The sequence below is a fragment of the Macaca fascicularis genome, chromosome 8 (genome assembly GCF_037993035.2).
Source record: "Macaca fascicularis isolate 582-1 chromosome 8, T2T-MFA8v1.1".
Lineage (NCBI taxonomy): Eukaryota > Metazoa > Chordata > Mammalia > Primates > Cercopithecidae > Macaca > Macaca fascicularis.
In genome coordinates, this window is record NC_088382.1 from 70,565,203 (window position 1) to 70,580,963 (window position 15,761).

The 15,761-nt window shown below is 36.7% G+C and overlaps 1 protein-coding gene across 2 annotated transcripts in view; it reads left to right on the forward strand.

The window, feature by feature from the left end:
- RAB2A (RAB2A, member RAS oncogene family) overlaps nt 1-8,883 on the forward strand; it is a 103,551-nt gene extending 94,668 nt beyond the window's left edge. For both annotated transcript variants that reach the window (XM_045398305.2, XM_065519255.1), the window contains 2 exons: nt 5,466-5,534; nt 7,558-8,883. In XM_045398305.2, coding sequence (XP_045254240.1) covers nt 5,466-5,534; nt 7,558-7,653 — 165 coding nt within the window. In that variant the 3' untranslated portion in view covers nt 7,654-8,883. The remainder of the gene's footprint in view (nt 1-5,465; nt 5,535-7,557) is intronic.
- The last annotated feature ends 6,878 nt before the right edge of the window (nt 8,884-15,761 follow it).

Sequence of the window (15,761 nt, forward strand, 5' to 3'; positions counted from 1 at the left end):
TTATATGTTGCCAATTCACTTTTTTAAGGTTTAGCTCTATTTAATCAAGATATTTGAATTGACTGTAGAGCATTGATCACCATTTCTCTCCTTAAATCTGTAGTGTCTGCAGGGCACATACACATTTAGCACCCGTACTCCCTTCTCCTGTTGTTCCCCATGTGTCTTTGCATCCAAACGTTCATGCCAACAGCTGACACACCTATTGAGTGCTTACTACATGTCAAGCATGGTTTTCAATGCTTTACATTAACCCTTCTAACAATCCTATGAAGTAGGGTACATTTATCTTTCCTTTATTAGGACCACTTACCTTTAATACAAGTCAAAGGAATTTTCATTTGTTTTGTTTATGTTGCAGTTGTAATTGAACATAAAAAAAAGCACATACTTCCCACATTATCATCCTCATTTTACAGAGAGGCTAAGCACTGGTTCCAGAGCAACACAGCTGGTAAGAAGTGGCACTGGGGTTTGGTCCTGGAGAGCCTGGTTCTAGAGCTCTCAGTAATTCTGCTCATTTTAAAGGTCTAACTTCATCCCACAACTATAGATTTTCTTGAAAGCAAAAGAAAGTTAACATTAATTTTCTTATTTGTTTACATACTTAGAATTTCTTTTAAGAAATAATGAAAACCTTTATAAATCAGTATAGTGACTGTCCCATAGTAAGTACTTAGTATATATTATTATTAACTTAGGCAAATGGATACCTGTAATGTTCATAGCATTGACTTTTAGCAGTTGAGAAGAAAATTAAACCACATTTTAGTTACCTCATATTTCTCAGTTCTAAGAACTAAAAGTCACTTGTTTACAAGATACCCTGCTATGTAGCATCTGTTCAAGATAATTAAACTGTCCAAAATACTGGTCTTAACCTAATTTTTATCTTGCCACCAGGTGGCAGCATGTTACGTAAGGAAGTAATTTAAATATTCTGTTGAAGCCCATTTATTTTCAATATTTTGCCTTAAAAACTGTCCAACCATAATAAAAATAAAATGGTATCTTATGTTCTCCTTTGCCTCCATTCTCTCCAGTCTATTTTAAAGGTCCTGTTAGCACAATATCCGTGAGACCTGCCTTAATCCTGCCCTGCATTCTCCTATCAGTGCAGAAAGTTTTTTTCTTCCATCTTTATGGAGATTTGAGCCGTTGGGCTTAGAATTCTGCCAACTAAATGGTTTTATTCCTACCTAAATGGTTCCTGTTGTTCAGCAACAATAGTTCTCCTCATCTTTGTATCTTCCATGGTACCTACAGAAGTTCTGAATATGTAGCAACAATTTTTTTCTTAATAGAGACAGGGGTCTTAACTACATTGTCCAGGCTGGTCTCAAACTCCCAACCTCAAGCAGTCTTCTTGCCTAGGCCTTCCAGAGTGCTGGGATTACAGGTGTGAGCCTGGCCAGTGACAACAGTTTAATAGGTGCCCTTGGCTAAAGTCAGTGATATGCAAGATACACATTAACATGTGTATTTACTGAATGTTTATTTGAATTACAACACATTTATAGCCCTTTGTGGTTACGTTTGTTTCAACTGTGCTATTGAAGTCCCTGAAATTTTGCCATAAGTTTAGGTATTACCAGTATCATTCAGATTAAATGCTGCCAAACACTGAAAGATTAGTGTTTGAGGTGGAAAGCAAGAGAATGAATGGCTAATGAAGAAAAGGAAGGTAAAGGACTGAACGTGCCAGTTAAAGCCTGGGGAAAATGAAGGGCTAGTGATAAAATGAGAGAGGCAGGCTTCTGATACTGCAACAGAGCACCTGCCACATGGGGAAGCAGGAGGAGCACCAAATTCAGTTGGCTGCAGAGAAATCTGTTTACACTTCATAATCGTGGATCTGCCTAGACATTGTTTGTTTCATGGTGCAAACAATGAAATCATTGAAACAAATGAAGTCATTTGACATCAGTTCGTCAACAAATATTTTTTCCTATTCTAAAACCTACTAGTTTTGCCTCCTGCTTGTCCCTTAATGAAGTCTTAAAAGAACTTGCCCCCAAAGAGATGCACATAAGCAAAAAGAAACCAGCAATTTCATGTAAGCCTACCTTACCCTGTAGGTATTTCCTTGCTAAGGGTAATTGAGTTTAACAAAGGCAGTTTAAGTACCTATGCTATTTTAGGTATTGTGCCAGAGATTCAAAACTACAGTATGTTTAATATCTATAGATAAGGTATTTTTAAGGGAATAGCTTAACCATTCAAATTAAACTAATTCTGTGAAGAACATTAGTACTGCCTTGAGGTATTTACCAAGCAATACTTAAAATGTATTTTTGTACTTTATATATATATATGGAATGCAGTGATCTGAAGATGGATTAGAAACATCCATACCTTAAAAAGTTTTTATTTGGGATTGATATTTAATGAATACAGTGAAATGATCAATTTTTAAAAATCCCAGCCAATGTATTGTATACATATATATTTCTCATCTTTTTGGAAATGTTTTGCATCTTAAGTGGAGGAGATTTTGTCTGTGATACCCAAGGCTCTTACCTTAGAACTTTTATTTGACCTCATAAGCCTTGATAGTATTTGGTTAATGTTCATTATATTTAGGAACTCAGCAGTTTCAAAGTCCATAGCCACGTATTTTATTTTTTGTATGTTTGTGCAAAGCCTAGTGTTATTACAAATAGCCACATACTTTTAAAACAGGTATATTAATGTCTACATTTGTCAGGCTGGGTTTCAAACGCCAAGGACTCATTAAAATTAGTCATTAATCACTTAGTAATATATATTAAATATTAATGTTTGTCATGAGGTATGTAAAACCCATTTGTATTGTATCCTCTATAATATGCTTAGGAGGTAGAAAATATTTGATTTTACTGTCTGTAATGTGTAATCAGAGATTGAACGACCAAGTAATGTAGCATTATCCAAAGATTATTTGTTATTATTTGTTGTATTTCAGTTATAATGAAGTTAATTGCATGCCTTTCAGATAAAAAATACTGTATGTACATCCTCAGTTCATCTGGTACAACTATGCTTAAAAGTGCTTAATAAAGTATTCATTACTATTTAGGTAATAAAATTAGTAGTGACTTATGAAATTTTATATAGCATCACTTTCTTAAGCCCGTTTTTAAAGTGATTTATTACCAGATGGGCAAAAATGCAATTTTTATGTAAATTGACACATTTAATAATAACTTTTGTAGTATAAAAGTGCTTGTTTGTATGAAGTATAACTCACTTATGGGGCCTTGTAGTTCTATGTAATGTTGTAGTGAAATGTGCACATGTGGATGCTCCTGGAAGCACCTCCAGCCCTGTGAATTTATGTATCTGTTGACTTCAGTATTTAGTTAGCTTGATTTCTAAAGCCATCACAGTAATTGACGTGTTATTGGAAATAAAGTTAAGTTTTTCCTTATTTATAGGGATAACCTCAATTTTGAAGAATGTGAATCAATTCATACTTGGCTGAAAGCCAGTTCTCTCTTCAGTTTAGCTCCAGCACATACATGAAAAGCGCACTTGCATCCTAAGTGCCTTGTGAATCTGTAGTGATTAATTCTTCTCATTATTTTGCTGCAAATTCTCATGACCCTCTGTGATGATTCGATCAGCCACTTAGAGTTTATGCATATTCATATCTCTGTGCTCCTGCCGCAGACGTTCAAATCTCCTTCACTGACTGGTGTGTGCTTGGTGCAGTAATTGAGCTGCAGTAGATTGATTACTCTGGGGAGCTGTAAGGCCTTTAAAGGTGAAAACATATCAGTCCTGTTAATTAGGAAACAAAAGCTCTGATGGCAAGTTCAGCAGTCAAATGTTTCCAGTGTAGAAAAGATGAAAGGTATGATTTGTTCCTCTCCATGAATCCTGTTTACTTTTTAAACTTTGAATTAGGTCTGTATCAGTGGTAATGGAGTATAGCTTTCTTTTGTGAATTTTTATAGAATGCTAATTGAAGAGGACTTTACTATATTGATTGGTACTGTTATCTGTGATCTGTCAAATCTGATAGTTTAGAGCCTATTCAGAGTTTGTATATGCCTTCTATAGCATTGGTAATATTTATATAGAATTTCTAAATATTTTACATAGAGAATGCTTGTGTATGAATTTTGGTATTTATAGGCTTAATTTGATCTACAGTATTCCAACACTAGTGTTTTATTTTGACAATTTAATGGCAAAGAAGTTGAGCTGCCTTTTATCTCTTTATCAGAAGCATCCTTTGATTTTGCTCTCTTAAACTATATACTAAATAATATATTATCATGGCAAAAAAGGCCCTGTGTGGAACTGTATTCTCCAAAAGTAAGCTAGTTTTTGCATGGAGGATTATGCAGTTTACATATGTGTTTTTCTCTGTGTGCTATTCTCATATTCCAATATTCTTTTTTCCTCTCATGGTCATGATGTTTTATTTTGAGATATAATTCACATACCATAAAATTGATCCTTTTAAAATATACAATTCATAAGCTGGGTGTGGCAGCACACACCTGTGTCCCAGCTACTCAGGAGGCTGAAGCAGGAGGATCTCTTTAACTGGGAGGTGGAGGTTACAGTGAGCCGAGATCACGTCACTGCACTCCATCCTAGGTGACAGAGTGAGACTCTGTCTCAAAAATAAATAAATAAATAAATAAACAAACAATTCCATGGTTTTTAGTCTAGTCACAAAGTTATGCAACTATCACCACTATCTAATACCAGAACATTTTAGTTACCCCAAAAAGAAACCTCATACTCATTAGCATTCTCTCCCCATTTTCCCTTCCATCTAGCTTCTGGCAACCAGTAATCTACTTTCTGTCTCCATGGATTTGCCTATTCTAGACATTTCATATAAATGGAGTTGTAGTATTGTTGCCTTTTGTGTCTGCCTTCTTTCATTTAGCACAGTTTTTCAAGGTTCATCCACATTGTAGCATGAATGAGTACTTCATTCCTTTTTATGGCCAAATAATATTCTAATTGAATATCCCAATTTTTTTTTTATTGACTAATGAACATTTCTGTTGTTTGCACTTGTTGGTTATTGTGAATAATGCTGTTTGTAATTCTAATTAGCATGTGCATACATCCTTTGTTCTTAATCTTAGGGGGAAGGCTTTCAGCCTTCATTTTTGAATATGATGTTAGGTATAGTTTTTCTTAGATGCCGTTCTTTAGATCAGGTTGAGGAGTTCCCTTCTATTTCTAGTTGAGTTTATCATGAAATGTTGGATTTTGTCAAATGCTTTCTCTGTATCTATTGATGATCATGTGGGCTTGTTCTTTATTAATATAATGTATTACATTGATTGTTCTTTATTAATATGTTATATTAATATGATCTTTATTTGTTCTTTATGAATATGTATTACATCAACTGACTTTCATATGTTGAACATTATGATATTCTATAGAGCATATATAATGTTATTTTATTGCTTTGGTTTTATATAATATGAACCAATTTCTCTATATTTCAGGCATTTATTAATACAGCAAAAGAAATTTATGAAAAAATTCAAGAAGGAGTCTTTGACATTAATAATGAGGTATATACATATAAATATTGTTGGTCAATATTAATTTAGAATTCACTTCATTGTTTTATAATTTTTTTAATCCTAAAATCAATCATGATAATCAGTTAACACCATTGGTTTACAGTCATCCAACTGAAAAATTGGTATATGTGGTATAGTAGTTAAATATGTTCTAGTAGAACAACACTTTATCTATGGAAATGGATTAAAGTAAGTGACCCTATCCATTCATTGCAAGCAATGCAAAATAATATAAATCCCCCAAAGAGAAAAGAAAATCCACTTTTATCCACATGACCATATGGTGTCATCTGCTTTGGGAATAATGATCTGGTATATAAATGCATGTACTATGTACTAATGCAAGATGCTTTCTCTGTTATCTGGTATGAAAGAGGGAAATACCAAATTTGGAAATTACTCCCAATATAGCATAGCATGTTTTCAGGAGACTAAATATATATATCTGTGTGTGTGTGTGTGTGTGTGTATATATATGTATATAATTGGCATTTGGCATAGGGTTTTTTGTAATGTTATTTTCATACTGTTTTGGTCAACATGATTAGGATAAAATGTAAAGCTTTGAAGCATCTATTTCAGTGTTCACCAAAGTTCATCACTTGACCCACATGCCCACTCTGCATTTATCTGTTTTTATTTCAAAATGTTTATGTGGATGTAGCATACTTATTTTCACATAAATATTTTTGCCATTCTGTATTAAGATTTCTGGCTTCTGAAAGAAAAGCCCTGGTTTCTCCCCAGTTGCACTTAGAAAAGCATTGTGTTAGAAAGCCATTATGTATGTCTGTCTCATCCTATACATTAATGAGGCTCTCTGTTACTTCAGTAGTCTCTGCTAAAACAAACAGCAGTTTGCCTAAGGTTTCCAAAAAGTACATGATTTTTTCATTGTTTAATTTGGAGTAATATAGTTTCTCAATCCTATCTTCTGCGCTTATATGATAGTACTTCTCGAGTTAGTTTAAAGGTGACACCATTCAGAGACTAATGCCATATAAATTGAACAGTAATTGGGCCTCTATCTGAAAGAGTACATTCATTGTTTCTGTCTGGTTTCATATAGTAGCTGACTGCTTTACCGTGCCTTATGCAGCTTTGATTGTAATGTGCTGTCAGGAGCCAACAGGCCGTGCTATTTATTTGGCCTCATGCCAAGGCTGACTCCTTGACTCCTCAAGAAGTTGCTACCAGCCCAGAGGGGGCAAAACCAATGAGCCATAGGGCATGCTTTTTATTAAAGAGGAGTCAAAAGAGCGAAAAGAAACCACATCAGCTGCTGTCAATACTGAGCTAGTGCCAGAAACCCCAAGGCTACTACTGTTGCAGAACAACTGCCAAGCACTATAAATCTGAGATTTACTGTGACGTAAAGTTTCCTTAAGAGCTTAATTTCTGAAGCTACTGTATTACTTTTCTCAAAGTGTTGTATTTTTAGGTAAAATCCACTTGAGGGAGTGAGGGTTAAGACATAAGTGTGAGTTTGATGAATGAAAGAACTACTCTGTGTGTGGGTTCTTGGCAAGCTGCCATGTCTTTGGGGATCATAGAAATTATTGATGACACAGAACACTCATATGCCCTTAGCCTGTACAGCTGATTCAACATGGAACAGAAACACTGTCTAGTGAAAAGATTTTACCTTGTATTAAAGCAGCATGGACTTTGGATATTTTTATGCTTTAAAGATTACTTGCAATAATTATTTTAAACGATTTCTGCATTACGAGAATTTCCTGAAAAGCAGCATTATCCAATATCTGTTTACCCCGAACCTGGTATGATAAAGAATTACTTTCAGGAACATTTCCACAGTGTTTTTAAAAGGAAGGAACAGCCCTTAAGAGAGATTGTTTTAATTCTTGCTAAAATCTACTTACTGTATTTTTCTCAGTTGTTTGATAAAATTGTATTATAAAGAATTAAATGAGTTTTTTAAGAATCTAGTTAAACTGTATCGTCTGGTTGTGTCTGGTCATATTTATTGTTCTGTTCTCTTTTATTTCAGGCAAATGGCATTAAAATTGGCCCTCAGCATGCTGCTACTAATGCAACACATGCAGGCAATCAGGGAGGACAGCAGGCTGGGGGCGGCTGCTGTTGAGTCTGTTTTTACTGTCTAGCTGCCCAACGGGGCCTACTCACTTATTCTTTCACCCCCTCTCCTCCTGCTCAGCTGAGACATGAAACTATTTGAAATGGCTTTATGTCACAGAAGACTTTAATCCTTCAAATTCTTGTATAACTTTGAATAAATGGTTAATGTTCACTTAAAAGACAGATTTTGGAGATTGTATTCATATCTATTTGCATTTGATTTCTAGGTCAATTGATGTGATTATTTTTGTTAAATGTTGTCTTGTGCCCTTAACTACGAACTGAATTGTATTAAACACTACAAAGTCATCTTGAGTATTTTAAATCGGTTTGTGTAGTTAGGTTTCCCAACACCTGTGGTTACCTAATGTTTAATATTATAGAACTGTCCTCAAAAACTTTGTCAATTTTCAAGGCTATAAGGAACAGAAGGACTCTTTTAATTCTGTATTTATCATTTACTTTCTGTATATATAGTTTAATAACCTGCTTGGGTGTAATTTGCCAAGCTTGAATTCTTTAATGCATTTGCATAAATTCTATACTGTTTAGAGCTTAAAGCTACAGAAGCATTGTTAGGAATTGCTTGGACACTGAATTTTAAACTTTTTGACATTGTTAACAAGCATGTTCATCTTTTCTTGTCACTAGTCCAAGAGAAATATGCTTAATGTATATTACTAAAGGCTTTGTATATGTTAACCTGTTTTAATGCCAAAAGTTTGCTTTGTCCACAATTTCCTTAAGACCTCTTCAGAAAAGGATTTGTTTGCCTTAACGAATATTGTTGGAGAAAAACACAGTATAATGAGTGAAAAGGGCAGAAGCAAGAAATTCCTACATCTTAGCAACTCCAAGAAGAATGAGTATCCACATTTAGATGGCACATTATGAGGACTTTAATCTTTCCTTAAACACAATAATGTTTTCTTTTTTCTTTTATTCACATGATTTCTAAGTATATTTTTCATGCAGGACAGTTTTTCAACCTTGATGTACAGTGACTGTGTAAAATTTTTCTTTCGGTGGCAACCTCTATAATCTTTAAATATGGTAAGCATCTTGTCTGTTTTGAAGGGGATATGACAATAAATCTATCAGATGGAAAAATACTGTTACAAAGTAGAAAAGCTTTAGTAATTTACTCAGTGTGGTGGTTTTATCCTTTTTTTCTTTTTCTCCCTTGGTCTATAATGAAATTGTTATAGCAGTGCAAAATAAAATCCTATGTATAAAAGTGTTCTTTTTTTTTTTATTATGACCACCTCTTTTTTAATGTATTTTTAGTCCCCTTACAGCTTTTACATGTGTTGAAGCATGTTTTTTAAAAGGGTCAGAATGTTTTAACACTCAACCCTTTTTAAAAATTTTGCTAAAATGTGACAAATCTCACTATATTGAAATTCTTTTTGTTGATGGTATAAGCAATGTAAGCAAGTGTTTTCTACTCTTGAACCAGCACAAAAGCACTTATGCCTGAAAAAAAGCATAAAGAAGTTCTAATTCTGAAACTACTTTCATTTCACTCACGGCCTTCAACTTTCTACAGGTCTTCCCTGAAGATTCAGCAATACTCTGTTAAAAGTTTGACAGTACTCCTGTGGGAAATCACCAAATGCTATCATAGTTTTGTTTTAACTATCTCCTTGAGGGCAGAGGGAAAGGTGAGAGAAGATCTATTTTGGTGGGTATTTGTAGTACAGCCTTTTTCTTTCAAGTGGCCATATCAAATACACTGGTCTTACTAACCACTCTCTTTACCGATGAGTAGAAAAAGTTAAGGCAGCTGGGAGAGGTTCTGCTCTATACCGAGAAGAGAATGATTCTTTGGAAATTGTTATTTTTAAGCTTCTGTTAACTTTTCCAGAAGTTTAATGTGTTTCTTTTCCATGCTTTCTCCCCCAATTCTTTTATTTGAAGAAGAGAAATTAATGACAAAAACAACAAACCAGGACATGTATTTTAATACCCTAAGGAAAAGTGGAACCCTCAAATACAACTCCTCCCACAACCACCCTAATGTGCCTCAGTCTGGCGCAGCAGGTAGGCTTCTCAATAGTTCATTTCCACATTCTCTACAAATCGCATCTACCATTAAGGAATATGTTATGAATCCTTTCTGTGAATTGAGAAAGCAGTGTTATTGTCTATGATTTCCACTCTTTGCTCATTTTATTATCCCTGTCAAATAATGTAATATTGGTACCTGCAGTTGAATTTGTAATACTGTAATTGAATTTTTAGTTGATCTTTGATCAACTTTTATAGCATCTATGGACATAGAAAATCAGTCACTGAAAAAATAAACACAGCTTTCAGTGTCTCACTCAACATGTAACATTTCAAAATTGTGATCTTCGTAAAAATACTGTTACCATTCGTCTTCCAAATTTAAGACAACCGAATGAAAAGCCAATTTTTTGAAAGAATGTGGCATATAATTAGATATACAACTGAAACAGGATATACAACTGCATACAATTTGTTTTTAATGATATTTTAAAATAGCCTGTTAACAGGAAAATAGTCCCTATTTATCTGCTAATGGTCAAAAAGGGTTGGGATATAAATCGTACCAAAATGTTTCCAATCACTCAGAAAAACTGACTCACATCTGGCTTTGGAACACCTTAAACATTTATTCTCTCATACATAGTAAAGCCGCATCTCAGTTTATTTAGTCCTGAGGTTGGCAGCATGAGGTTTGATTATATGAATAAAAGATACACAAAGAGATAAAGCTGTTTAATAATAAACAGGAATTGACTGTACAAATAGGTAAACCAGAGTGTCTACCTGTGTTTCTCAAGAGTTTAGGTGTGCTTTATGTTTACATTAAAATGAAGCCTAACACCACGGTAGATCATCTCATCCTCTGTTGGGATGGACCAGGTATTATTACTTTCTTGGTTGAAGTCATGATAGAGAACTTCATTTTATTTATTTTGTTTATTTTATTTTGGGAGACAGAGTCACTCTAGTCCCCCAGGCTGGAGTGCAGTGGTGCCATCTTGGCTCACTGTGACCTCCATCTCCCCAGGTTCAAGTGAGTCTCCTGCCTCAACCTCCCAAGTAGCTGGGATTACAGGCACCTGCCACCACACCCTGCTACTTTTCGTATTTTTAGTAGAAATGAGGTTTTGCTGTGTTGACCAGGCTGGTCTCGAACTCCTGTCTCAGGTCATCTGCCCGCCTCAGCCTCCCAAAGTGCTGGGATTACAGGCGTGAGCCACCGCGCCTGGCCAAAAACTAAGTGTCAGTCTATGTATTAGTATGAATTAGTTTTACAAAATTATGAGGCCAATTCTTAAACATTGAAGAACAAAGTGCCAAACTCCTGATAGAAAAATGGAGGAAAATGAGCAATTTACAAGAAAAGATATAAAATGTCCCTAAAATGCATTTTTAATTCAAACATAATGTAAGTGATGGATACATTAATTTGCTTCACTCTAGTAACCTTCTTCTATTTATGTGTATCCCATAACATGTTGTGTACTTTTAAACACAATAAAATTTATTTTTAAAAATTCAAACATGCAAATTAAAGCTAAGATGCCATTTCTCACCTATGAGACTGGAAGAAATGTCAAATACAATGCCACCTTGTATTGGTGAGGCACCTTTGTGTGTTGCTGGTAGAAGTGCAAACTGGAACTACCTTTCTGGAGGGGAACTGGACAATACCTAATAAAATTATATATACACTTGCTGTTAGCCCAGAAATCCCACTTGTAGGAATCTGCCCAAGTGATAATTCTCCAATAAAGCAAAAGCTCCATATGCACAAGGTTACTTTCTGCAGCATTGGTTGTAATTAGAAATTATTGGAAATGAGTTACATGTCATTTCCACTTATAGTGATTCAGTAAACTATAGTGATTCAATGAACTATGTCCATCCACACAGTGGAGTCCTACACAGCTATAAAGAAGGATGAGGAAGAAGATCTCTAGAATACACTAGAAACTAGTTACAAACACTGGGTGGGTACAGGGTGAAAAGTAACAGGGCTGGGAATAGGATGGTTGGGACAAGAGAATGTTGCTTCTTTCAGGGTACATTTTTTGTATGGCTCTGACTCAACTATGGTTATGTTTCACATAACCCAAAATATAATTAAAGTCAACCATGAAGTGCAGGAACTCGGTAAAATACAAACTATTAATGAACTTGTCAAATGAGTAACACCACACTGAAGGGGTAGGGAAGAAAACCAACATATATAACTTTGGAAAATAGTATTATCACTGTTTACTGTAAGACTGAAGACAAAATGAACGATCACAAAGGCTGTAGCTAGTAAAGGGGATGGGTTAGCAATGCAAAGCTACCTTTCACATAGACTGAGCAAATAAGTAAATACATTGTGGATAATGAGAGCAAAGTTCCTCATCAAAAATGCATTGCAAATAAGTTGAGAAAGGCTAGAGTGAACCTTGTGGTGGTAGGTTGCAATTGAGGAGATCATGAACTCGTGGGTTTTATATGTACAGATGCACCGTGAGTAAACATGTTTCTTCACCTTTGCTGAGAGGGCCCAGTAGCAATGAGCATAATGCCTACTGCCCATTACTGGTTTCTAAATAGCTTCTCTAATAAAGGAAACTAGGGTTCATTAGAAAAATGATTGATTTCCTGGGTTGGGGCAGTGAAATTAGAAAATGAGCCTGGAATATCCTGCGATATCAGAGAAGAGTAAGGAATTGTTCGTAAAATGATGGGGCAGAGGGGAGTCAGGCCAAAGGACACTAACTAACGTGCTAGTAATGGATCGTAAACCGGGGAGTGAGATAAATATCCATAAGTTTATATTAATATGAATGATTAAGTAGATGGGAAAGACGCAGCTCTTCCTTACATTAGCGACCAGTTAGTAAAGATAAAAGGGATGATGTAAACAGAAAATCTACAACACAGTCATTGTTAAAGGCAGGAATCAATACTAAAATTCGTGGGCAAAAGCCTGACAAAGGCTATGCATACAGTCTGAGTATCTCCTCACAAAATATTATTGCAAAAGAAGAAATACAACAGTGGAGAGACCTGGCAGACACCATGGCTTATCAAGTGATTAGGAAGATGTGAGGATGCCACGTACTTCCCAATGGGATGCCCTGAGAAAAACACTATTCCATGGCGAAAAATGGGTCACCTCAACCCAGTCATGAGGAAACCTGTCACCCAAATTTAGCAACATTCTACAAAGTATCCAACACTTCACAACTGGGCATCATGAAAGTTAAAGAAAGAACGAGGAACCGTCAGAGATTAGAGGAGATAGGGAGCCATGGCAACTAAATGCAGTGTGGGATGCTGGATCCAGGAAAGGGCATTAGTGGGAAAACCGGTGAAACAGGAATAGTGTCTGCTGATTCATTAGCAGCATTTTAATCAGTGTTAATTTCCTGGTTCTGATCATTGTTCTATGGTTATGTAAGAGGCTAATATTGGCTGGGCACGGTGGGTCATACCTATAATCCCAGCACTTTGGGAGGCCGAGGCAGGTGGATCACAAGGTCAAGAGATTGAGACCATCCTGGCCAACATGGTTGAAACCCTGTCTCTACTAAAAATACAAAACTTAGTTGGGTGTGGTGGCGTGCACCTGTAGTCCCAGCTATTTGGGAGGCTGAGGCAGGAGAATTGCTTGAACCCAGGAGGCGGAAGTTGCAGTGAGCCAAGATTGTGCCACTACTGCACTCCAGCCTGGTGACAGAGTGAGACTCCATCTAAAAAAAAAAAAAAAAAAAAAAAAAAAAAAGCTAATATTAGGGGAGGTGCATGACAAGTATATGGAAACTTGGCGTAGTTTGAGACCAACCTGGGCAACACAGGGAGACCCCATCTCTACAAACAAAAAAACTAGCGTGTGTGGTGGTGTGCACTCATGGTCCCAGCTACTCAGGAGGCGGAGGTGGGAGGATTTCTTGAACCTGGGAGGTTGAGGCTGCAGTAAGCCGTGATAACAGCATTGCACTCCAGCTTTGGTGACAGAACAAGACACCATCTTAATAATTTTGCAACGTGGCTATCTATATTTCTAAATATATATAATTTTTTTTAAAGCTCACAGTGAAAGAGTTATAATCCATGGGCTGGCAAAATGTAAAAGTCTGACATCAAATGTTTGGATGTTGGCAAGGTTGTAAAGCAAAGGAAATGCTCATATCATATACTACTGGAAGGAAAGCAAATGTGTGCAACCACTTTAGAAAATAGCCTGCAAACCCTTCTCTCAGAACATGCCCTAGAGAAATTCATCCACATGTGCACCAGGATCCTTCTGCCAGAATATTCAGTGTCATAAGTAATAGTCCCTGGGAACAACCTTGATGTGCATCAATAGAAGGGATGAACCATAGTATATTCATATAGTGGGATAACATACAGCAATGAAAATGAGTTGAACTGCAACCATTTAGCAACATGAATGATATTTTTAAATTAGTAACCCTTATTTTACTTAAACGAATGAATTTTGCTAGTGAAAATATTATACAGAAAAGAATACATATAGCATCATTTCATCAACTTTAAAGTTAAGCAAGGAAATTATTATCACAAAAGTCAGGATATTGGTTACCTCTAGCAGGATAGGAGGGGCACAAGGAGATTATCTGGGACTAGCTATGTTCTGTTTCATGACCTGAATAAGACTTACATGGATATTTGCTTTATATGTCTATAAACTATACCTATGTGTTTTATGCACTTCCCTATAAATAAGATTTTGTGTCCATTCAACAAACAAAAATGCTGCCTTATAAGTTGCCCTCAAAACTAAAAAGCATGAAGTTTGTAGCATGCCCCTTTTATGGGTTGCATTGTGTCTACAATGCAAAGATAGGTTGAATACAAAAGATGATAGGTTGAAATCCTAACTTGGCTCATGCTTGTAATCCCAGCACTTTGGGAGGCTGAGGCAGGAGGATCTCTTGAGGCCAGGAGTTTGAGACCATCCCTAACAACATAGCAAGACCCTGTCTCTATCAATGATAACAACAACGAAAAAGAAATGAAATGATATCTAAACACCCAGTAGTTCAGAATCTGACCGTATTTGGAAATAGGAACATGGAAGATGCAATTAATGAAAACGAAGTCCTACTGGAGTAGGGTGGGCCCCCAATCCAACGTAACTGTTTCCTTATAAGAAGATGGCCCGGGCCGGGCGCGGTGGTTCACGCCTGTAATCCCAGCACTTTGGGAGGCCGAGGCGGGCGGATCACAAGGTCAGGAGATCGAGACCACGGTGAAACCCCGTCTCTACTAAAAAAATACAAAAAATTAGCCGGGCGCGGTTGTGGGCGCCTGTAGTCCCAGCTACTCGGGAGGCTGAGGCAGGAGAATGGCGTGAACCCGGGAGGCGGAGCTTGCAGTGAGCCGAGATCGCGCCACTGCACTCCAGCCTGGGCTGGGCGACAGAGCGAGACTCCGTCTCAAAAAAAAAAAAAAAAAGAAGAAGATGGCCCGGTGAAGACAGACACACAAGGAGAACGCCAGGTGAGGCCAACACAGAGACTGGAGTTAGGCAGCTGCATGCCAAGGAACGCTGAAGATTGCTGGCTGCCAGCCACAAGTTGGGGTGAGGCAAGGAAGGATTTCCCCAGGTTTCACAGGGAGCATGGCCCTGCAGATACCTTGACTTCTGGCCTCCAAAATGGTAAAAGAATAAATTTCTGTTGGTTTAAGCCGAAGAGTCTCTTTGTTATGGCAGTCATAGAAACGAATACACCCCTTATACCCTGCAAACAAAGACATTTGTTCTGCTGGGCTGTCTGCATACCTGCAGTGAAACGGCACGTCACAGCCAGGGGCTATGGGAGGCTAAAGCTGCTGCACTGCCTGGCATGTGTAGAACTCAACTTGGCAGAAGCAAAGTGAATATCTAGGAGTATTATATTTACATCTTCCAGCCTCACAATAATCTGTATACCAAGAGGCTATTCAGAATATCAAATATCAGTACATAAGAGATTCCATAAAAAATCATATGTACCACGTAGGACTTTATTGCTATAATATTAGAGACACATTTTCTAATGTGACTTATGCCCAGAATTCAGTCTAAATTTCAAGCAGGGGTCAAATGTACACAAGTGTCATCTTACG